Source organism: Culex pipiens, chromosome 2 (genome assembly GCF_016801865.2).
Source record: "Culex pipiens pallens isolate TS chromosome 2, TS_CPP_V2, whole genome shotgun sequence".
Lineage (NCBI taxonomy): Eukaryota > Metazoa > Arthropoda > Insecta > Diptera > Culicidae > Culex > Culex pipiens.
In genome coordinates, this window is record NC_068938.1 from 108,077,087 (window position 1) to 108,103,470 (window position 26,384).

At 35.6% G+C, this 26,384-nt stretch overlaps 1 protein-coding gene across 1 annotated transcript in view; it reads left to right on the top strand.

Annotated features, from left to right (window-relative positions):
• The window catches only part of LOC128092807 (probable G-protein coupled receptor CG31760), a 315,033-nt gene that overhangs the window by 141,624 nt on the left and 147,025 nt on the right, over nucleotides 1–26,384 (top strand). Inside the window, exons 8-10 of the mRNA XM_052707526.1 lie at nucleotides 136–385; nucleotides 585–856; nucleotides 10,472–11,329. Coding sequence (XP_052563486.1) covers nucleotides 136–385; nucleotides 585–856; nucleotides 10,472–10,553 — 604 coding nt within the window. The 3' untranslated portion in view covers nucleotides 10,554–11,329. The remainder of the gene's footprint in view (nucleotides 1–135; nucleotides 386–584; nucleotides 857–10,471; nucleotides 11,330–26,384) is intronic.

Consider the following 26,384-nt stretch of genomic DNA (forward strand, 5'->3'; position numbering starts at 1 on the left):
ATTTCGTAATCAGTTCCGAGGGTAATTAACATCGCGGTGGAAATCGCAAACAGTTTAAAGTCAAAGTTGGAAATTTAAAGCTTACATAGTAAATCCAATCTAAGAAATTAACTTTGTACTATTTTCTCTCTCCAGCTTATTCTTCTTCCCCCAAGCTGGCCCCGACATCAAGTATCTGCTGGGCTTCCTGCGAACCCAGCTGAGCACATCCGTCACGATAGCGCTGGTCTTTGGACCGAAAGTGCTGCGGATTTTGCGCGGCCAGGGTGACCAGTGGGATCAGCGGGCCCGGAAGCGCGGCATCACGGCGTCCTTTTCGCTCAACGGAATCGGGCTGGTGCCGGAGGAAACCGCCGACCTGTACCAGGAAAACGAGGAACTGAAGGTAGGTCGGAGGATGGATTGAGGGGGTGAACGACCATGCTTTTCCATTGAAGCATTGATTCGTTGAAGATTTTGATGGAGACGCATGGTGTTTCGCTGTTTGAAACATCAAAAAGGTTTGAAATAACACCTTGGTTTTCTTCTTTTCTTTTCCTTCCAAAAAATCAAACTTCAACCAACTCGCCGTGGTTCGCCCCAAGGAAGAGATTCAGAAACTCGCTGCTCAAATTGAATTCATGAAGATTGTTCACATGGAGATGAACAATCGCCACCTGAAGCCAAAGCCGGGCAGTTACTTCACGCTGAAGAGCCCCCTCGGCAAAAGTATTGGGGCCGGGGGGCTGCACTCGTCCCACCGGTACAAACACCCGCCGAAGGAGGACTCACTGAAGGAGAACAGCGGCGTCATCACCGAGGACGGCCACAGCGGGGGCACCAACAGCTGCTACTCCGGGACGGCCAATTCGATTGGGTGAGTTTGTTTTCACATTTTGTGTACTTTTCATAGTTCATCAGCGGGAAATGAGTTACTTTCCAAAACAAATGGCAGAATATCCGGGAAATTTAATTAAAAATCACTTTAACCGGAAATGTGTCCACCCGTAATGTACTCACATCCCACGTGATAAGCCCGCCAATGACAAACACGTGTGTGGTCCATTATTGGCGTTGACAGTTGTACAAACAAGGCGTACGGGTTAAAAGCTTCAATAAAATCCTTCCGTTATATCTACTTTATTACACCGATAAACAACCTCACGCACACGTGGACACAAATACACAAAAAGAGCTGGTACTTTTAGTCCAATCAGCACGAGCACGAGCCCGGTTTCCGTTTCCTGTGGTAAAGAATGAAATCCAGCATCAACTCCCTCGCGATACACCTTGACAGATGGCCGCTCATAAAGAGCTGCTAATGGTTGCTGGGAAAAAATACGAGCTTTTTTCACTCCCACGCGTTGAAAGAATTATTGCCCCTTTTTTCATACATCATGAAAATTTTATCAAGAAAAATTGGCCAAATTCACCTGGAATAGTGACCTGGAAGTCAAACTGGTTCAGTTTTATCGGCTATTAATAAGTTTTCAAATGTGTTGGCACATTTTCAACACCAACATGTTGTTAAAGGAGGTGGATCCTTTATCTTAACATAAATTTGAAATAGATTGAAAAATATAATTCATGTTTAGAAAACTACAACTATTCACTGTTCCCATCCTAAAATATCTTTAAACTTTTGAGAATGAGGTTCATCTTTAAGCAAAAGAAGACTGAATACCGTCTAGCATCCCTGTGTGTTTGTGAGAGTTTGCATTTGTGTGTGTGACTAAGTGAAAACGCTTGTGATTCTGACGGGTTCGTGTGACGTTGGTGCCAGCTATACCACCCACTCTAATGGTGTCGGGCTTCCGTTAGTCTCCGTTTCGCCAGGTAGGGAATGAAATATTTCGTTTTTTGTTGTTGCAGAAAATGGCATCAAACACGTTTTTCACATTTGGATGTCCATTTCGTTCCTTGATGATTCCTTTTTTTAGAATGAAAAAGATTTTCATTTTTCATTTTTAATTTTCTTCTTTAACTTAGCAAACTAAAAACTAAAAACTAAAAACTAAAAACTAAAAACTAAAAACTAAAAACTAAAAACTAAAAACTAAAAACTAAAAACTAAAAACTAAAAACTAAAAACTAAAAACTAAAAACTAAAAACTAAAAACTAAAAACTAAAAACTAAAAACTAAAAACTAAAAACTAAAAACTAAAAACTAAAAACTAAAAACTAAAAACAAAAAACTAAAAACTAAAAACTAAAAACTAAAAACTAAAAACTAAAAACTAAAAACTAAAAACTAAAAACTAAAAATTAAAAACTAAAAACTAAAAACTAAAAACTAAAAACTAAAAACTAAAAACTAAAAACTAAAAACTAAAAACTAAAAACTAAAAACTAAAAACTAAAAACTAAAAACTAAAAACTAAAAACTAAAAACTAAAAACTAAAAACTAAAAACTAAAAACTAAAAACTAAAAACTAAAAACTAAAAACTAAAAACTAAAAACTAAAAACTAAAAACTAAAAACTAAAAACTAAAAACTAAAAACTAAAAACTAAAAACTAAAAACTAAAAAACTAAAAACTAAAAACTAAAAACTAAAAACTAAAAACTAAAAACTAAAAACTAAAAACTAAAAACTAAAAACTAAAAACTAAAAACTAAAAACTAAAAACTAAAAACTAAAAACTAAAAACTAAAAACTAAAAACTAAAAACTAAAAACTAAAAACTAAAAACTAAAAACTAAAAACTAAAAACTAAAAACTAAAAACTAAAAACTAAAAACTGAAAACTAAAACTAAAAACTAAAAACTAAAAACTAAAAACTAAAAACTAAAAACTAAAAACTAAAAACTAAAAACTAAAAACTAAAAACTAAAAACTAAAAACTAAAAACTAAAAACTAAAAACTAAAAACTAAAAACTAAAAACTAAAAACTAAAAACTAAAAACTAAAATCTAAAAACTAAAAACTAAAAACTAAAAACAAAAAACAAAAAACAAAAAACAAAAAACAAAAAACTAAAAACTAAAAACTAAAAACTAAAAACTAAAAACTAAAAACTAAAAACTAAAAACTAAACAGGAAAAACTAAAAACTAAAAACTAAAAACTAAAAACTAAAAACTAAAAACTAAAAACTAAAAACTAAAAACTAAAAACTAAAAACTAAAAACTAAACAGGAAAATTTAAGTTTTTAAAGTCTCCTCCAAACAACCCTCCAATTTTTAATCTTTTCGTAAACAATATTTTTTTAATCAAGACTAACATTTCAAAAGGGCCATTAATTCAATATTACGCTTTTTTGAAATGTTAGTCTTGATTAAATTTTTTGAAAATATTGTTTTCGAAAAGATCGGAAAACACACCAATGTTTTATATTTTAACATTGAAAATCGGACCATTAGTTGCTGAAATATCGACATTAGAAAATGGAGGGTTGTTTGGGTGAGTCTGAAAAAACAATTCTCCTGTTTTTTTACTTTTATCCGCTATTTCTCAGCAATCAGTGGTCAAATCTTCAATATTGCTTAGACGAAATTGTAAAAAAAAAATCTGAACTTTTCGAAAACATTATTTTCAGGAATGGACAATCATGGACACTTAAAAAAAAACCCGGAATTTTTCGGACATAATTTTACTTTGAATGGATATATTTTGAAAACAATGCACTCAATCAAAAAAATGCAAATTTCTTTTTGATTGCAAAAATTAATTGCATTTTACATAAAAAATAAGGTAAAAAAAAATTAGTACGAGATTAAAATTCTATAACAAAAATCACTATTTAAAAAAAATCGTAACTCGTCGGCAAAATGTTGGTCCATCTTCTGAATGGCTTAAAACATGCGGGTTTTGTCCCTTAAAACATATAAAAAAATCAAAAAAAAAAGGTAATTAAAAAATCACAAAAAGGAAAAGGAATTCCATGTACCTATTTTTTTCTGAATAGCCCTCATCAATACCTACAACTTTGCCGAAGACACCAAATCAATCAAAAAATTCCTTGAAGGTTACAGATTCTCGATTATTTACGGACAATTTTTGTAAAAACAGCTGCCAATATTGTATGGAGATTTGTATGGGTGTACCAATGAAACAAAATGGTTTTTTTAGGAATAGGGTTAAGTTTTAACCAAATAATACAAAAAATAAAAATGGTCGAAATCGGCCGATTCGTAGAGAATTGCTCAAATGCCAAACCAAAAAAATCAAGGAGAACAAAGGTTTTTTGGTTATAAAAAATATCATTAAACGATTTAAAAAAAACTAGACGAACTATTCCTACTTTCATTTTCACTTCTATTTTAAAGAAAGATGATTTTAAAAAGTTGTCCAATTTACCCTAAACTCCTGTACATGCTGTATGTTCTGTGAAATTGTACTGATCGATTTAACAAAAAATTTGTTTGGGAAAAATCACAACTTCCCACGTAAAAAAACTAAAAGTCTTTAGCATCTCCTGGCTCAAACGAAAACCAATGATCCCAAACAGCTTTGGATAATTTGGATAGCAATATTGTGGGTGGTGGTCACCTCAGGGAAATAATCACTGGGCAAATTTTCCAGCAAGACGCCACCATTGAGCAAAACAGAAAAAGCAACATTAATAACAACGGGATCGCATTTGCTTTCCACCTGTTAGCCGGAGTGGCCACGTGGGAGTGGATCGGCCCATGATGGCCAGGGGGGGAAGTCCTGTCTCACCGGGATTGTTAATCGCCATTTTTGTCACGCTTTATTAACGCGGACAGTGGGACTTTGGTACGTTTTAGTGGTCAAACATTGTTTTTTTTTACTTTTGGTGGTGTTATTTTTAAAATGTTGAGTTATTGTAAAATTTTCGAGATTTTCAAAGATATCTTCTGCTTTCCATTATTCAAAATTTAAAACCACTTTTCCCGACTGTTCACCTCTGGCAATGGTTATTATTTTATGTCGTGCTTCCGAGCAGTCGGTGTACGCTGTTCGTCCATCATCATCGTAAACCGTGAAATTCCTGCAAGAGTAGCTTTGCTGGAATGAAAAGTCGTCGTCGGGGGGCACGGAGGTCGTCGGAAGAAATAAATTTCCACACAAAACCACTACCGCCGCCATGATGATGGAATGCCATCCCCCAACTCCCCATCCAGGTGAGAAGCAGCAAAGGCATCAGACATTCCCCCGACGGCACTGCCAATAAAGACGTCAGTCGCGTGGGAGAAGAGCACAATGTTGCTGGTTTATGGCGAGTAGCAGGTGGAAACCGAGTCGGGTTAGTTCCGGTGGAACACGTTCCAAACACACAAACGATGTGCAATTCTCTGCTGATAGTGCAGCAGCAGCAGCAGCAACAATTTGCGGAAAAGTCGATCTTTTGATATTTATATGCAAATTTATGCTGTAGTTTTACAGTTGCTTTTACGAGCTTTTCCCCGTTAGTTTGCTCGCAGGCACCCGGAAAACTTCTTCCTTTGAAAAGCAGTTTATTACGCTAGTTATTTTGCAGGGGTTTCTTTTCTGCAGAAGTTATTGTTTCATCTATTTTGCTGACTGGTTACGATGAAGAAGATAATATCAATGGTTGAATTGGTGGCTTGCTATTTTTTGTATTCGGCTGTTTATAGCCCGGTAGAGCCTATGAGTATAAGAACGGGTAATATTTGAATCATTCTCTGTCAACTCACATGAAATTGAAAAAAGTCCCCCAAAACCCTCTTCGATTTACGTGAAACTTTGTCCCAAGTGAAGATTTTGATCCTATATTATTTTAAAAAACTTCATCATCCCGGTACGAGAATCGAACTCACGACCTCTGGATTGGAAACCCAGCACGCCGCTAGTCGAAACCCATCCCCTACCGGTCAGTATTCCCAGTGAGCATATTTACTCTTTTAAGGGATCTGACTTTGCCGAGCCAGACAGGAATCGAACCCATCACCTTCCGCTTACAAGGCGAAACCCGTAACCTCACAGCCACGGAAGCTAGGCATTTTTTTTTTTTTGTATTTTCATTAGAATGTTTTCAATTGTGCTATCCCGGGCAGACGGTAATAACAAAATTCATGCCATTTCAATAACAAAACTGAGCAATTCTCTGAGATTTCGGTCATTCGATTTTTTTTTGTATTTTTTAATCCGGCTGAAACTTTTTTGGTGCCTTCGGTATGCCCAAAGAAGCCATTTTGCATCATTAGTTTGTCCATAAAATTTTCCATACAAATTTGGCAGCTGCAGCACTTTTTGTCACTAAAACTTGATTTGCAAAAAAAACACTATTTTTAATTTTTTTTATTTTTTGATATGTTTTAGAGGACATAAAATGCCAACTTTTCAGAAATTTCCAGAATGGGCAAAAAATCTTTGACCAAGTTATGATTTTTTGAATCAATACAGATTTTTTCAAAAAATCGAAATTTGGTCGCAAAAATTTTTCAACTTCATTTTTCGATGTAAAATTGAATTTGCAATCGAAAAGTACTTTAGTGAATTTTTAATAAAGTGCACCGTTTTCAAGTTATAGCCATTTTTATGTAACCTTTTAAAAATAGTCGCAATTTTTTTATTTTTTAAAATTAGTGCCCATGTTTGCCTACCTTTGAAAAAAATATTTTTGAAAGGCTGAGAAAATTCTCTATATTTTGCTTTATTGAACTTTGTTGATACGACCCATAGTTGCTGAGATATTGCAATGCAAAGGTTAAAAAACAGGAAAATTGATGTTTTCTAAGTCTCACCCAATCAACCCACAATTTTCTGATGTCGATATCTCAGCAACTAATGGTCCGATTTACAATGTTAAAATATGAAACATACGTGAAATTTTCCGATCTTTTCGAAAAAAATATCTTCAAAAATTTAAAATCAAGACTAACATTTCAAATGGGCGTAATATTAAATGTTTGGCCCTTTTGAAATGTTAGTCTTGATTTTAAATTCTGAAGATATTTTTTTCGAAAAGATCGGAAAATTTCACGAATGTCTCATGTTTTAACATTGTAAATCGGAGCAATAGTTGCTGAGATATCGACATTAGAAAATTGTGGGTTGTTTGGGTGAGACTTAGAAAACATCAATTTTCCTGTTTTTTAACCTTTGCATAGCAATATCTCAGCAACTATGGGTCGTATCAACAAAGTGCAATAAAGCAAAATATAGAGAATTTTCTCAGCTGTTCAAAAATATTTTTTTCAAAGGTGGGCAAACATGGGCACTAATTTTAAAAAATGAAAAACTGCGACTATTTTCAAAAAAGTTACCTAAAAATGGTTATAACTTGAAAACGGTGCACTTTATCAAAAATTCACTAAAGTACTTTTTGATTGCAAATTCGATTTTACATCGAAAAATGAAGTTGAAAAATTTATGCGACCAATATTTCGATTTTTTGAAAAAATCTGTATTGATTCAAAAAATCATAACTCGGTCAAAGATTTTTTGCCCATTCTGGAAATTTCTGAAAAGTTGGCATTTTATGTCCTCTAAAACATACCAAAAAATAAAAAAAATTAAAAATAGTGTTTTTTTGCAAATCAAGTTTTAGTGACAAAAAGTGAAATTAAAAATCACCAAAAAAATTTTTACCGTGTATCATTTTTTTTCAGTGTAGTCCATATCCATACCTACAACTTTGCCGAAGACACCAAATCTATCAAAAAATTCCTTCAAAAGATACAGATTTTTGAATTTTCACATATCATTTTTGTATGGACAGCTGCCAAATTTGTATGGAAAATTTTATGGACAAACTAATGATGCAAAATGGCTTCTTTGGGTATACCGAAGGCACCAAAAAAGTTTCAGCCGGATTAAAAAATACAAAAATTAAAATTAAAGAAAAAAGACCGATTCCGTAGAGAACTGCTCAACTGTTAAAATAACAGAAAATGTTATGGAATTTTCTTGAAAAATCCATTTTTGCATAAGGGTTTAATAACAGTTTATGTTATCATAACAAAATTTGTTATCGGTCTGATATTGATTGAAAGCCAAAACAACTTTGGAATAACATTTTTTGTTATGGAAGAATAACTCCAACTGTTATTGGGTTGATCGGATTAGTTGTTAAAATAACAAAAAATAATAACAAAGATTTGTTCGAAGAATAACTTAAAATGTTATTAGTCTGTTATTACAAAAACAATCCAATAACAAAAAAATTATAACGGCGAATAAAAAAACTTGTTATAAATAACATAAAATGTTATTGGCCTAGTATTTTCAAATATCGAAAAATCGTCAGCTGTGTGCTATCTTGTGACATAGACCATTTTGGTCGAAAATGAGTTAATGATGACGTTTTGCGATACTTAACAAACACTAAAAGATGCTTTAACCCGATTTTGGAAACTTGCTTCCGTTTCCCGGATATCGCAATACACACTTGTGACATAGACCAATTTATCATCAAAATGATCGTGCACACTTGTGACACGTCATACATGTTGTTGGAAAATGTGGACATTTTTTCTTGTTTTTCACAAATTTATGTACACACATACTTTCTAAAGGCAATGCAACCTTTTGTTTTTGAAAATATACTGATTAAGTCGGTTAATCTATTGATTTAAGTCTATTTTAGTTTGTATGGGAATTCTGTGCACACTTGTGACACGTAGTACAATTTTACTTTCGAAACACACTTGTGACACGTGCTTTTCAGATTTTTGATTACATAATTACCTGTATCTTTTAACTGGTGTAACCAAATTAGTTGAAACTTGGAGCGTTTGTTAAGCGATAGTATACGAACCGATTGCTTCAAAAAGTTTGGCTCTACCATTCATAGTTTTGAAAATATTTAACATCAAACTTTAAAAATCGATTTTCTCGAATTGTACTAAATGGTCGTTGTCACAAGATAGCACACAGCTGACGAAATGTTATTCCCACGTTATTTCCGTCTGCTCGGGTAGTGGCGTCATCCATAAAGTATGTCACGCAAAAATCGGCCAAAATTTAAAAAAAAAATTATTATTCACCCAGGCTTTCCTCGCAGCTGACTTAGTACTTTTTAGCTGTGTATCCTTTAAATTGTTTCTGTAATGTCTCTGTTGCAATAACCTGCTCCGTGAAAAAACGTTTCTACCCTAACTTGAATATTTTTGTTTGATTAAGGATGCACAGCAATCGAAGAAGTTGTTGTCTTCTTATTTCAAAATTGTCAAACTTACGGACCCTATCCTGCAACAATCTGATTGTAAAAACTTTGTTGTATGCTATTGTGTAGACTGTTCTATAGGGTATGAATAAAAATTATATCGATAGTTCCCGTATTTTTAAAAATACTACAAAAATGTCTGTAAGAAAAATATTGGTGCAAAACCTATGGTTGATGTGCTTCGTTAAGTATAATTTATTATCAATTACTCGTTTCCCACTACACGGAAAAAAATCAATTCTCGAAATCGTGAATTAAATTCACGAATACGAGAACCACGAAGGAATATATGCACGTTTATAGTGCAAATGCACCATACTCATGAATAAATTCCTTCATGGTTCTCACATTCGTGAACTTAATTCACGATTACCGGAATTGATTTTTTTCTGTGTACTTTTTAATTTTTGGCTTTGTTTTACTTAAAGTTTTTAAAATTATGATCAAAAATGTGTGATTTTGAATGTAAAAATAAAAAAAAAGGTTGAAAACTTAAACTTCCAAGCTAGAGAAATGGGGGAATTTCCATTCGAATTCGCTCTTATTGTTGAGCTAGGTCATTGAGGTCATCAAGCAAGGATAATCAAGCAAAATAATCTAATTGGGATAAAAACGAAGTGTAAACAATCAATCAATCCTCCTCGTTCTTAAAGTAAACCAATTTTAATAACATTTTGACCACATTGACTACACATAACTCACTAAAAACACAACACATAACTAAAAATACAATTATTTCAATTTCGTGCTTGTATGTAATCGTAACATTGTATCCATATTTTTAAGCTAAGATGGCGTTACGAAAAATGCACGCCTGTAATATCAAAATAGCGCAGTGGTTTTTTTTTTTTTTTTTTTTTGTTATATTTCCACTGCGTGATTTTGACATTTCGGGCATGTACCATTCATGACGCCATCTTTACTTAAAAATCTGGATTATTCCGGAAGAACGTATGTCGTTAAAGTTAAATTAGCCGTACCGTTTTATTGACTTTGCTTTATACCTTAAAATACTTTCTTAACTAAGTTATTAATACGGATGTTTATTCGTTACACCCAAACATAACACATTTTATCACGCCTTATACAAAAACAGATTAACTTCATCAATACTCATCGCACAACCAATTATCCCGCCAAAGACACACCCTTTGATACACACAAATACAACAAAACCCAATAATGAAGCTATTGATTTCCGTCCGCTCACCCACACGTTACCATGGTCAGTGAAGGGACATCCCTATAATAAGATATCCTTGGCAATTAATCTTGATTTCCCGGAACTCACTCCCCATCAACTAACCCAATGTTGTTGTTGTCGTTTTTTTATTCCATGTCTGTCCCGTCGTCGCCACCACCTTCCCTGTGTGTTGTGTTGTCATGCCTCCAGCTTCCCATCAACAACTACAACAACGCACATCGGTCAGCAGCAGCAAGTCCCGCCACAATCCAACGGAACTGAAAGGGTATGACATGGCTACCGAGGTGGATCACCAGCAACAGCAACAGCATCGCCATCAGCATCCGTCGTAGTTGTCTTCGAAACCCCTCCCGCAACCCCACCCCAGCGTGGCCACTGGCCGTCCCCATCCCCATCAACAACCCCCACGTGTACGACCACCGACAGTAGCAACCGCAACGATGGCGTCAACATGAATTACAGTCTCGGAAGGAAGAAGCAAAAGGTCGACGAGCAGCAGCAGCAGTACAGCAACAACAATAACAACCACTCTAAACTGTCAACAACAGTAACAACATCATCAACGGACAGGACCAACAACAACAACAACTTAAACGACGACGAGTTACGGGAACCGGAACAGCAGCAACAGATTGAAATCGTCCCGTCAACGACGATGACGTTTTCTTCGTCACGCTCGGCGGACCAGCACCAGGAACCACAGGAACAGCGCTACAATCGGATAAATAATAACCATGTAATTGCTGGTGTTGTCGCCGGTCCGGTGGAATGTCCCCGTGGAGAAACAGTCGAATCTGTTGCTTGCGGTGATGAATGTGATGCAGCAACAGTAATAGAAGTGTGCATAAGTGGTGGTCCTTGTCCAAGTCCGGCAGATGTTCCTACCCCTACCAACGACGGTGGCCATGAATCACCCGGCAAAAGCGATGTCGACACCAGAATCCCTGTGTATGTTTGATCCTGGCAACCTCCCGGGGGAAGGTCGGGAAAGTAGTAGCAGAGTGGTGGCGGGGTTACAAAGAGCAAGGAGTAAAACAACTAGCAAAGGTGAGCTGAGTAGTTTATTTAAACCACATTTAGCAGAGTAAGTCTTTGATTCTAGGCTCAATTTGAGCTCATTGGGCCAAAATTTTCAGAATTCTTCCTCACATTTAAACGGTTTGCACATTTGTTTTGACGCATGAATTGAGATAGCATTTTTATCTAAATGTCACACGAAATCGGGAAAAGTTGCCCAGACCCCTCTTCGATTTGCGTGAAACAATGTCCTAAGGAGTGACTTTTGTCCCTGATCTCGATCCGTGTCACGCAAGGGGATCCGTGGTCCGTTTTTTTTTTTTTTTGATATCTTGTTACGACCCCTTCCATTTTTGTTTTTGAGTTTTTAAAACTTTTTTTGTGCTTTTTTCGATAATTTTTTTTTTTTAATTTTGAGTACGCCATCATAAAAGTCCCTTAGAACCAAATTTCCATCTCATCAACATTTAAGGCTGCAAATTATTGAAAAACTTCAAGAGATATAAAAAAAATGGACCTCGGATTCGTGATCAGGGACAAAAGTTACGCCATAGAACAAAGTATCACGCAAATCCAAGAGGGGTCGGGGCAACTGCTGTGTGAGTTGTTGGAGAATGACCCTATAAATATCACTTATATGATTATCACCTAAGAAAAGGTTGTCAGATATGCAGCATTCTTCCTTCATTCCTTAGAGTTTTACATATTTTAAAGCGTTTTGTATGAATTTCAAATAACATGCTTAATTGCCAAATTGTTAGAAATATGTTCAACACAGGATTTAACTGAAAATTACTATTTTATTAAAACAAATTTTCTTAAATAGGTAAATTAACCGTGATTAATTGTCATCTGGAAAGCTGGCAATTTCCAGATGACAATTAATCACGGTTAATTTACCTATTTAAGAAACTTTGTTTTAAAATTTTGACAGCTCAACCAACCATTCACTGACATTTTCATAACAAAAAATCTTGCTTGATTTTTGGTTTGAATCATTTTTTTTACATTTGACTGCATTTTTTTGCAATTCCCAAAAACACCTTTTGTATAGGATTTTTCAGTGAAACATTCGATTCATTGTATTAGTTAGGCGCCCGTATGTTTGGTCAACTCAAAACTCCAGAAAAGTGACGAAGAGTATCACTTTTCTATACAAGTGCTGGAAATTTGAACGTTAACTATTTGTGAAAAATAACCCATTTTCTTGATTTTTTAAGAACTTTAAAACTACGCATTACAGTTCAAAAAGGATGCACTGTAATTAAAAGCAATTTTGAAATGTTAAGCGTAAATTCATCTAGCTATTGTGATTAAATTGTATTCTTGAATTGCAATGCTGAATTCGAGTTCGTGAAAGAATTTTTTTCAAATATTTCAAAATGTGTTTTCCACCAGTTCAATTGTTTTTTAGTCATTAGTTTTCGAATATTTAAGTTCCAAAACATTATTTTTGTCCTGAAAACAAAAAACTTTTGGCACAAAACATCGAAATATTTTCCAACAAGTTCAAACATGGCTTTTTACGCTAATAAATGCAAATTTCACGGAGACAATTATTTCAAATTACAAAATTTCTCGAAAATTTCACAAAACGTCTTGTCTAGCTAAAACGATCAATGTGATTTGACTTTTCTTCGACTTTTTGAGTCCACAGCCTTATAAAAATATTCTAAAGGCCGTGTTCGATCCCCCGTCCTTTATTCAGTGATTAAACTGCTAAAAATCTATGTTATAATTTTTTTTTTTTGCAATTTTGTTTGATAACACGACATTAAAGACACATTTACAAGCAATTTACATCATGCCAAATACAAACTGTGGTAGTGCAGGCCAAAAGAGCTGGTATGTTATTAGTAGGGTTAGTGAAATTTCACGATTTCGCGGACAGCGTGAAATCCGTGAAATTTGTCTTTTTCCGCGAAATCCCGTGAAATTTTATGTTTTCGTAAAACTGTAACGATTTTTCTCAACATAGATTTTCAAGCGCAAATAGGAATAAAAATAGTCTTAAAAACTACTGTATAATTAAGCGAGTGTATTCCCTTGTTCAATTATTAATAAAGGGTTAGTGAATTTTGACGATTTCGCGGGCGGTGTTAACAATTTTCTGAAATCATTTTTTTTTATCAAATACATCATAATAAATATTTCAACCATAAAGACTATTTAAGTAAATTTTATTAGTTTTCAATTGAAAAGCTTGATATGAGCCATTTGAAGAATTGTAGAGATTTTTCAGTTTTTTAGAAACTAACTAAATTTAGTATTTTTTTCATTCGCTGTAGTGAAAAAATCACTACTATTTTATTTTAAAGAATATAAAAAACAAGCTTTGTTCTAATTAAATAAAATAAAGGATATTTTTTATCTTTTATCTTTTTTTTCTCATTTTCAATTAAAAATTAGTTTTTGTTACAAATTGTATTATTTTTGCCTATTGATTTTAAATTTAGTTTCCAGAAGAGAGATGAAAATCTTGAAAACATATTTTGAAAGGGCTAAATGTCGCAAAATTCAAACTATTTTACTCATTTTGGCTGGACAAGATTGTTGAATCTTGCTTTGATATGAAATTCAATAAAATGTAAACTGATAAAATAGAAGCAAATCAGCGAAAACTTTTTAAGCTTTAGTAGTTGAATATTAAAAATGAATTATGAGATTTGTTTTGTGTCACGTTCAATATTAGAGAAGTTTTTTTTTTATTATTGAATAATAATACATAATGAAGCATAAAAAGTAGTTTCTGTGATTAAAACATAAGACTTTCAGAGTTATTTTAACATTTTTCACGTTCCGCGAAATTTTCGTGAAATTTTGTGTTTTGAAATAAAGGTCCCCGTGAAATTTGCTATTTTCGAGCGTGAAAAATCACTAAGCCTAGTTATTAGATTCACACGGAGTGGGCAAAGAAATTCACGAAGTATTTGTGTCTCTGGGAGAAGCTATGTGCAAGTCGCTGGTAGCATGAGTCTAATATTCGCTCGCGACTGGTTGCGAGCTCCTGTCGGCAAAGATTCGCTCGGCAATGAGTGAGTGATTTCTGATCTTTGAACCGAAAATCAGGACACTGGGAACGTTCTTCAGGGCGAGGCTTGTCGATTCAAGCTGATGTATACCTCGCGCTCGGCAATCCAGCGTAGAAATGGGTCACTAGGGTGTAATATCAAAATCGATTTTCCAGCACAGCACTTTTTTAGTTCCTTTTGGGGTCCTAAACAACTCCCCAAAGTTTGGGAACGATTGGTTTAGTCCTACCATTGCGCAAAGCGATTCAATTTTCCATATAAATTTGTATGGGAAAAACCATTTTTTTTATTTTGATATTTATAAAATCCACATTTCACGCTGTACTAAAACCGGATTCATATTTGGATGCTCTGGAAGGTGCTCTACAACTTTTCCGAATAGGGTATGGTGCTAGCTTGTCCCTGAAAGAAGATACAGCGTCCTCAAAGCTCGTCTAAAACGTGATTTTTGAGCAAAAAACACCTTTTAGACGAATTTTGAACACGCTGTATCTTTTTTTAGGAGTAAGTTAGCACCATACATTTCACGTTGTACTAAAACCGGATTCATATTTGGATGCTCTGGAAGGTGCTCTACAACTTTTCCGAATAGGGTATGGTGCTAGCTTGTCCCTGAAAGAAGATACAGCGTCCTCAAAGCTCGTCTAAAACGTGATTTTTGAGCAAAAAACACCTTTTAGACGAATTTTGAACACGCTGTATCTTTTTTTAGGAGTAAGTTAGCACCATACTCTCTTCGGGAAAGTTGTAGAGCACATTTCAGAGCAATCGGATATGAATCCGGTTTTAGTACAGCGTGAAATGTGGATTTTATAAATATCAAAATCCAAAAAAATGGGTTTTCCCATACAAATTTATATAGGAAAATTGAATCGCTTTGCGCAATGTGAGGACTAAACCAATCGTTCCCAAACTTTGGGGAGTTGGTTAGGACCCCAAAAGGAACTGAAAAATTGCTGTGCTCGCTAAATTTGGACAACTTTATTTTTTTCCATACAACCATATTACACCCTAATGGGTTACCGAAGCTCGGCAGAGCTAACACCATTCAAATGCCTATGCGAGTTATTTGCATGCATAGAATGCTAAAAAAATCTAAAAATACATGGAAACAACTCAATTTGCAAGAAGCGGTCGCGTGGTCCCGTTTGGTTGGTTGCACACACACACACACCTATAAAAATATTCTTTAAAAAAGTTAATTGCACAATTGAGCACGAACAAAAAGCTTTCCCAATTGCGTAGAATGCATGAAATTTTTTTTTTTTTGGAAATTTAACTTTTTTTAATCAATGCTTCATCGTTATCATCATCATCACTCATTTCTTAGGAACTGTATAACAGTTTTGTTCAAATGGATGATTGCCTTGCATTTTTTTCAAAAAGTTTATATTAGCTTTTCAAATGATAACTATTATATTAACAAATGGAGGCTCTTTGAATGCCAAATTTGGTAAATATTGTTATTTTTAAGCAATGATTAAAAAAAAGTAAAATTTCCCAAAATTTTCAAATTTCATTAATTCTTAAAAAGTGTCCTCGTAGTTTATGGATGGTACCCTATAGGAAAACTTGCTTTTAAAACAGCACCCAAAATGCAAAGCTTGCGATAGAGGCGGTACTTTCGTACAAATTTCCACCTTTTTCGCGAGCTCGTGATTGAGGTGAATCGTTTGCAATTTTTTCACAAAGCTAAAAAAAAAACCCTTTTTGTTAGGACAATTCAGTGAAGAGAAATTGGAACAACGAGCCCGTTGTCACCATGTCTAGTTATGTGCCACAGTCGGTGCTAGCAGATTGTGCCAACAAGACGACGAGGGTCATCTCTCCAGAATGGGCTCTCCTTTTTTGTTGAATGCCCTCTTTATTCCATAACCTGGTCCTGTGAACAACTCCAACAACAAGTACCTATTCTGCGCGCTCTGGTGTAATAACAGTAATCGTCATCACCATCGCCGTCGTCGTTGATGGCCACAGGTCCTACTCTGGCGACCAGAAGCACCAGGAGACAGGTCCTGGTTACACATGTTTAAGGGTGACAGGCAGCGATGGCAATGAAGCGATTTTCCCTTTCGAAGTCGACCATTATTCTTCATTATCGCGAAGGACGAGAGCTCTTTCTTCTCATTTTTTTTTTTTTTTGTGAGGCCACCCTCAAGTACTTTTTCTTTCGAGGGAGGGCCACGGAACGACATTCGCGGAACTGGTAAGAACCCTCGTCAGTCAGATGTTGCGAGGCCAAACCGCACAAAAGTGACGTTAAATTTTATGGATCGTTTTTTTAAGGTCCCACATTTCTTCCACTTGTGCCAGAATTGACAAAGTACACGTGGTTTGGCCCATTTCATTGCGATCATCATTATTTTATGAGGAAAAGTGGTTGACAGAGTAACGATGATGATGATTCATGGTGAAAAATGTATGAAGCTGTCTTTGGTAGAGGTAGTTTGGTGGTAAACTAGTTTTTTTTCGCATTTATGATAATAAAATCTAACTCTTCACATATTTAAATATTCAGTAAATTGATCTAAAACTAATACAAAAAATGCTTATTTCACAGTCAATCGTGGCGACTTAAACTTTGAAAAATATTTGCAATATGGGTCATTCCATCTCAACTGTGCACGAAAAAGTGCAAATTTGAAAATTACCCTCTCCGATCCTGCTCAAATTTGGCAGAGCTATTGATACTATCAAAACATGCAAGAATCCCGAATTTCATCCAAATCGGACCACCCCCTCCATTTTTGTACCTCCCCAAAAAATCGACTTTTTGGCGATTTTTGACCAAACCTCCTAGTTTCAAACGACGATAACTCAGGAACCACAAATCTTAGAGGGTCGGTCTTAGACTCAATTTTGAAGGAAATTGAACGTAGAATCCATTTCCGTGATCAAAATTTTGGTAAATTTATTTTGTCTACCTGTATTGCGCAATTGAAAACTTTAAACGGCCGTATCTCAAAACACCCCAACTTATTTTTTTTATTTGACCTCACCATCGTGTTCCCCGGCCAATTTTACATAAGAATCACTTATCGACAGAAATGAATATGTTTCGTTCCAGAGATATCGAATTTTAAAGTTTTGTGTTTTCGAGATTACCTACATCAGCTTCATTCGCCGCATCTGCTAGAAGCACACAGGCTGGCTGATCAATAACTGCTACCTGGTGTTCTGGGAGATGATAAATTTAATTTATATTTTTATAATTTTACGCAAATATTTATTCAAATGGCTAACAGGGGAAATTCTCGTATGTTTGGCAGATTAAGTCCTCGCTCCTAGTTTTGTCCAATTTGCTCATTTTCACTATTTAAACAACACATTTTGCAAACTTTTAATAGAAACTTGCTTGTTCACTTCTCATTGAGCTATTTATCACTCGATTTCAGTTGAAAACGCTTTTAATCAGCTGTAATTGAATGCCAAAGCGCTGATATGGCAACATTAGAGGAACACTGGGATTAGATGCTGTTCCCATACCTTGATCAATCTATTTTTGTGAAAGGGATATTTATTGGGTTATTTTGAATGCACCGTTTTTTTTACGTGTTGCTAACCGTTTTAGAGTACCTCCGAGGCCATGACCAGGGGCTTTATCATGGGCGGTAGCAAAATAATGCCATTCAGCAAAAACCCCAAAACTTGCTTTATTATTATTATTGTTATAGTTTATTATTGACACATTGCCATAATTTGGCAAATCTGATTTATGGTTTAAAAGATTGATCATATTAAATCAATTTTTATATTGTGAGCCAGCTCCATTTGATTAAAAGATGATTTTGGTCAAGGTACATTTAATTAAAAAAAAAATCCTTATACGTGAGGACAGCAGCCGTATTGTGTTTCAAGCATCCAAGAATGATAGAAGAAAAAAAACACTGTTGTTCGGACGGTGTCGAAATCATCGCAACTAAATTTGGGTAATTTGCCGCTTTGCAGCAGATCAAACTTTGTGATTTTCTTACATTTTAAAGTTTTATACTTTCCAGAAATCCTTTTCGTACTCCTTGTGATCGTCCGTCACTAGAGTACAACGTATCAACAAATTTTATTCATTTTAATTCATATTTTTTTACTCAATAATGTATCGTGTACTTATTGTTCAGTGTTACTTACAAGATCAATTGCATTTTCCTGCTCGCTCCGTCGGAATCCAATTCTGCCCTTTACTGTGTGTCGTTATTGCTCTGTCCTGTGGGTTAGCACAGAAATTCACCTCATTCATTTTTTTGAGCAGATAAACATTCGCGATTAAACTCCAGATTCCTACAGTGTTATACAGTTAATTTTTGCCCAATTTGATAAAGATTATTTATGATGAAACATTATTTTAATAAATGACCAGGTAGCAGTTATTGATCAGCCCGCCTGTGTGCTTCTAGCAGATGCGGCGAATGAAGCTGATGTAGGTAATCTCGAAAACACAAAACTTTAAAATTCGATATCTCTGGAACGAAACATATTCATTTCTGTCGATAAGTGATTCTTATGTAAAATTGGCCGGGGAACACGATGGTTAGGTCAAATAAAAAAAATAAGTTGGGGTGTTTTGAGATACGGCCGTTTAAAGTTTTCAATTGCGCAATACAGGTAGACAAAATAAGTTCATCAAAATTTTGATCACGGAAATGGATTCTACGTTCAATTTCCTTCAAAATTGAGTCTAAGACCGACCCTCTAAGATTTGTGGTTCCTGAGTTATCGTCGTTTGAAACTAGGAGGTTTGGTCAAAAATCGCCAAAAAGTCGATTTTTTGGGGAGGTACAAAAATGGAGGGGGTGGTCCGATTTGGATGAAATTCGGGATTCTTGCATGTTTTGATAGTATCAATAGCTCTGCCAAATTTGAGCAGGATCGGAGAGGGTAATTTTCAAATGCTGTTCCGCTTCAGATGGAATGACCCATATGTCTTTACACCCACCGTTTATAGAGTTTCGCCTTAGCGCGTATTACACGAATTCACTTCACCAGCATTAAAATAGGTACTAGGTCCAAAATAAAACAAAGAAGGAATCAACCAATTAGGTTGATAACGTAAGTTTTTCTTCAAAAAACTTCATATTCTAAGATGAATTTTGAAGCCGATTATCACGTAAAAAGCTACCAAACAAAATATAAAACGAATCATTATGTTCAAATATCGCTTTCTTCATATATTTGTGGGACATTTGCCGGATTCCGTGCTCGGCAACAACACCACAGAATCCTCAAGCAGCAATAAATCAAAGTAAATCATCAAATTCCAATCAGCGCTTGGCTTGTGAAAATGGAATTGAAATCAATCCCATCCAAGAATGTGAGTAGGGTGAGGTGTGAAACTTTTTATTTAGAAGGATTTTTGGAATAATTTATGCAGTCATATTATAGAAACATAAACATATTTAAATAATTTTGTGCAATTTTACAGTATCCAACAATATTTTATTGAGATCAACCTTATTTCCATTTTGTGTGTTCTATTTATCAAAAACAAATAAACAAACATTGTAAACAGTTTTCACGATTGAAGTTTACACTTCTTTATTTGAACAAAAAATATGAACATTTTTTAACATAATATTATAGACACCATCAAATAACGCACAAAATCAATTTTCCTTTCCCCGCAGGACATTCTGCGGCAAAAAAGGTACACATTCCAAGTTTTTTCCCCTTATTTTTTGCGTAAATCTCGCCACCGAACGAAAGTCTTTCGCAGCTCGTTTATTGAATTCGTAATGTCGGATATCGGCTGTTGGTCGGTCGAAGAGTGAATAAAAATCGTGACAGTTTTCTATAATTCATCGGAAACGGTCAGATCGAACAGAGTGAGCAACAGAGAAACCCCACTCGATTGGATCGCGTGTTGAATCAAAGCAAAACAAATCTCCTTGTAATGATAACTTATTCAGGATAATATTTTCGATGGAAATAGTTAAACCGAAACAGCATTAATAATACACGGCACGTGTTTGGCTTGTTTTTCTTTGTCGTTTCGCAATCTGCAAAAGGCTCACAGCAGCAGCAGCAGCACATCTGCATACAAGTCATGCAAGCCAAGTTTCCTCGAATGCTGGAAACGTCAGTTTGCTGCTCGCAAATTGGATGTTTTCCTGTATAATAACTGCATTCATTGTGTGCAGAGGAGTGCTATTCCGGGAATTTGTTTTGATACCGTTTGATTGTACGTGTGGGACACGTGGCTCATTTCGAATATTTATTCGAATATTGATTCTGCTGAAACTGATACCAATTATAAACTTTTAACACAATAAGAAGCGCATGATACAATATATAAAAGGGAGAATGGTTTCAATTCCATGAAGACCGAGCCACGTAGCCTAGTGGTAACGCTCCCGCCTAGTATAAGCGGCAGATCGGGGTTTAAATCCCGGCTCGGACCAACACAACTGGTGATCGTTTCTCTTCTAGATTCGATTGCTTAGTAAAGGGAAGGTAGTGTATCGTCACAAACTGGACCTTATCACAACACCTTAGGGAGGCAACCTATGGAATGTTATCATTAACCTTAACATGTTAACATTAAGTTGAGAATGAAATTGCCACTGTAAGGTCCCGGCGTAACGGACGCAGCTTGTTGGCTGCCAGTCATCCTCCCGACCACCCCTGACCTACAGTCCGTCGCCGATTCCTCTGCGGATCCTTCGGAACCTGGTTCCGGTACCTCCCGAACCACTCGCGTCGCAACACCACTCCGCGCAACGTCCACTTCCACTCCCCGTTCATTCATGACTGTCAGTCTCTTGTTCCTACTCTCCCGCCCACTGTCGCTCTTCTCTCCCACGACTACCACTGACACACCTCATGTGCCAAGGGGTATCACACTCGAAGGGATCAGACCCTACAATCCCCCCTTGGTTTTATTTTGAAAGACCTGACCGTTATTCATGCTATAGCGATAAAAGTAATGCCTTTTCTACAATCAACTTTACTTAGGTCGTAACGGAAACAATGATCATTGCTGTAGAATGTCAATAAAACATCGGCTTTGATTTACTGTGATGTTTTGTTCATTGTCGAATGGCCATCATTTTTATCTAATTGAAAGAACGCGATTAAACAAGTATTGGCAGCTGTGTTTGTTTTAGTGTATCACACTGCATGAATCTAATAACTTCCAACTCCTCTAGTTATTTCTGTTATGGTGTTTTTTTTTTGGTATTATTTCTTTGAATTGAACTTAATTTGGAAAGATAAAAACTCATAGAAATATGTCCATTAAATACCTATCGCTCTTCCCTTCTTTTCTTATTTTTTTTTAAATTCGACATGAATCTCTAACGTTCCTAAAGTATTTTAGAAAATCATACATGTACTTTGTTTAAAACAAGTTCTGACCTATTGTCTAACCATAAGCTCGTATTAATTTGAAATGACTTTGAACTTTTGAAAATCCTGCAATTTTGAATCTCAAAATTGATCAGATGTTCAGCACACTAGATTCAAATATTGTATTCTTGCTAAAGTAAGTTCAATTTAAACTTTGGTAAATTGTTTGTGGAAAATGATAATAATAATATAATATTACAAATCTAACTGTCTACTCAGACAAATTGGCTATATATTCAGATCACATGAATAACACTAATAACAAAATTTATTTCACAAGAAATCATGCCAATGATGTACGCACATTTGTGAAATATATTCAAAATAGTCACTCTAACATCCAACACATCGAAGCCCTATGCGAATAGTTGAGCTTCTCCAGTGTACTGGATCGTACATAAACAGCAATAACTGAATCTACCCATTAAGTAAAACAACACATAGATACTCAAAACCTATCGTTTAAAAGGACTTTTCATTCCATCAAAACTTTCTTATATAGGCATATCTCCAGATTCTAGACTACCAATGTTATTTATTATTTACATAATTTAACACTATTCAAAATTACATTGTACAGCACAACTCCAAATAAGCATTTCAATATTGCAATACATGAATCTTGCCTACACGGTCAGCATCTAAATCCTCATTGAATCCAAACGTTTGTCACTCAATTGTATACTCAATCAAATAGTTAATCAAATAAACATTATTGACTATTACCGTTCTTACTAATAAATCTCATAAAACATTTTCAACGATATAATAATGTTTCGTATCGCATGTTTTTAAGACAGTAGGGTGAATTCTCGTCTCGTACAGGTTCAGGACTCGGTCCTAATTCCTTCCAATTTACTAAGTCTCACTATTAAAACAAACTGTTTTGCAATGTTTTGATATCAAATTGCTTGCTTATTTCCCACTAAGCTATATGGATTGAAAACGCTTATTTAAAGCTGTAATCGAAAGTCAAAGTGCTGATATGCCAACATTAGGTGCTCGATACATGGCGTTCTTCTATGTTGTTATCAGCGCCTAAACCCAATCTTATTCCACTTAATGAATTCTTTAAATAATAAACTTTAAATCAACCATGCAAGGCCTAACCTGTCTTTAATTAAAACCATGCTGAATTCACAGTTGTGAATACAGCTTTCATCATCAGCTACAACTTAACTGTACTTTATTTTTTTATTCAAAACTAAAAATACCTATTATACAAGAGCCACATCTGAACCGCTCCTGGTGATTCCTAACTCTTCACTTCATCACATGTAACTCTTGTTAAGCCATGGCCGAAATAAACAGCAACTAATTTGAAATTTTTTCTCTTCATAAAAACCCTTTTACTAATGTAATTTTCACAACTGTTTTTCCAGTGGATATTCACAAACCATCTCTCCGTCAGGCATGAGTGAACATCCACAACCACATTCCATTAAATTTCATCAGGCCTTCCAGTGAATATCCACCAACCATCTCTCCGCCAGGTATTATAGTGGACATTCACAATCATCTTCTACTTTCATTCTACTAGTAGATATTCACAAGCCATCTCTACATCAGGCATAAATGAACATCCTCAAGCCTCCTGTGCACAAGGGCATCCTGCGAACATTTTCAAATCATATCTATGCTAGGCATTTCAGTGGACATTCGCAAAACCCTATCCCCTTCCAAATTCCCGGCACATGGTCTTAATACTGATAAAACTACAATAACAAGTTATACTCTCTGATTATCAACTATATATATTAATATCTATGACAATTTCAAACGGTTGACTTTTTGTGATTGACTTCAATTCCTGAATGGCTTCAACAACTCCTGAAACACCCATGATTCACACCTTTGTTCATTATTTATAACACATATAAAAACAATTCCTTTAGAACTATTTGACAGTTAGAAAACTGAACATCCTCAGTACGGACATCTCCATTCGTGAATTACATACAAAACCCGTGAACAACATTTTATTCACCACCTATAATAATTATAGGGACAACACTATTTTCATTAATAAACAGCTTTACAACTGAACACTAGACCCGTGAACAACATTTTGTTCACCACCTATAGTAATTATAGGGACTACTTTATTTCCATTCGTGAACAGCTGGACAACTGAACACTTAACCCGTGAACAACATTTTGTTCACCACCTATAGTAATTATAGGGACAACATTACTTACAATCGCAATCAGCTAGACAACTGAACACTAGACCCGTGAACAACGTTTTGTTCACCACCTATAATAATTATAGGGACAACTTTATTTCCATTCGTGAACAGCCGGACAGCTGAACACTTAACCCGTGAACAACATTTTGTTCACCACCTATTGTAATTATAGGGACAACATTACTTACAATCGCGATCAGCTAGACAACTGAACATTAGACCCGTGAACAACATTTTGTTCACCACCTATAATAATTATAGGGACAGTACTATTTCCATTTGTGAACAGCTTGACAACTGAACACTCAACCCGTGAACAACTTTTGTTCACCACCTATAATAATTATAGGGACAGTACTATTTCCATTTGTGAACAGCTTGACAACTGAACACTCAACCCGTGAACAACTTTTGTTCACCACCTATAATAATTATAGGGACAGTGCTATTCCACTCGTGATCCTCTTGAAAACTGAACGCTTAACCCGTGAACAACATTTTGTTCACCACCTATAATATTTATAGGGACAGTACTATTTCCATTTGTGAACAGCTTGACAACTGAACACTTAACCCGTGAACAACATTTTGTTCACCACCTATAATAATTATAGGGACAGTACTATTTCCATTTGTGAACAGCTTGACAACTGAACACTCAACCCGTGAACAACTTTTGTTCACCACCTATAATAATTATAGGGACAGTACTATTTCCATTTGTGAACAGCTTGACAACTGAACACTCAACCCGTGAACAACTTTTGTTCACCACCTATAATAATTATAGGGACAGTGCTATTCCACTCGTGATCCTCTTGAAAACTGAACGCTTAACCCGTGAACAACATTTTGTTCACCACCTATAATATTTATAGGGACAACACCATTTCCATTGGTGAATAGCTAGACAGCTGATCTTTTAACCTTTGCACAATCCATTTGAACACATCCTACAGTAACAGGGATAACTTCAGTTTCAATCATGAACAGCTAGACAACTGATCACTTATCCAATGAACATTCATTTCATTCAACACCCGTGAACAACCTCTTGTTCACCACCCGTAAATTATACAGGGACATTTCACCCGTGAACAACTTCTTGTTCACCACCCGTACATTATACAGGAACATTTTACCCGTGAACATCCTCTTGTTCACCACCCGTAAATTATACAGGGACATTTCACCCGTGAACAACTTCTTGTTCACCACCCGTAAATTATACAGGAACATTTTACCCGTGAACATCCTCTTGTTCACCACCCGTAAATTATACAGGGACATTTCACCCGTGAACAACTTCTTGTTCACCACCCGTAAATTATACAGGGACATTTCACCCGTGAACAACCTCTAGTTCACCACCCGTGAATTATACAGTGACATTTTACCCGTGAACAACCTCTAGTTCACCACTTGCTACGACATCTCCAGGCACATTACAACCGTGAAAATATCATTTACTTTCTTTTACAACTTTTACAGGACTCTTACCTATATTTATAATTCAAAACAAATACCATTGTTAAGAATGAATGTTTAATTCCAAACGTTCAATGTTCAAATGCAACAGCAATTTTATTATTTTAATTTAACTAACTTTTTTTTTTACCTACATAAATCGATCGAAGTCCTACGTTAATGGTAGTTTATGAAACTAGTTGCCAAATGAAGTTTTTCAATGACTTATTCCTTATAACTTAATTCCTTGCGATCAAAGTCATCATCATACAGTTAATTGCTTTGTATAAATCAACATTGAATTTAATGTAAATCATTATATGTACATTCAAACAAGATTCAAATATTGCAACGTGCACAGGCCAATCAGATGAAATACAAAGTGGTTTTAACGCTATTGTTTCTACCGCATCGATAACAGGCACGCAAAAATAACCAGATAAGACCTCAAATTCCGTTTTGGGTACCTCATCATACAACACGCTTGAATTCGTAGGTTCGCATTTTCTCAGTGTAGCATTTGAGAAATCGACTCCGCGGCAGGCAGATGTAAACAAAAACAAATCGTGCTAGAACCAATTGAACAAAAAATGAAACACTCTAACCTACTGTAGTGGACCTTGACTCTCCTCCCTTCCAAAAAATGATTGAATTGAATCAAAATAACAACTTCAAAACAATGGTTCGAGTTAGCACTTGCTTTCATCGCACAAAAAATAACACACGCACTTCGTTACCTGACCTTAATCCTCGTCGCCAGATTGTAAGGTCCCGGCGTAACGGACGCAGCTTGTTGGCTGCCAGTCATCCTCCCGACCACCCCTGACCTACAGTCCGTCGCCGATTCCTCTGCGGATCCTTCGGAACCTGGTTCCGGTACCTCCCGAACCACTCGCGTCGCAACACCACTCCGCGCAACGTCCACTTACACTCCCCGTTCATTCATGACTGTCAGTCTCTTGTTCCTACTCTCCCGCCCACTGTCGCTCTTCTCTCCCACGACTACCACTGACACACCTCATGTGCCAAGGGGTATCACACTCGAAGGGATCAGACCCT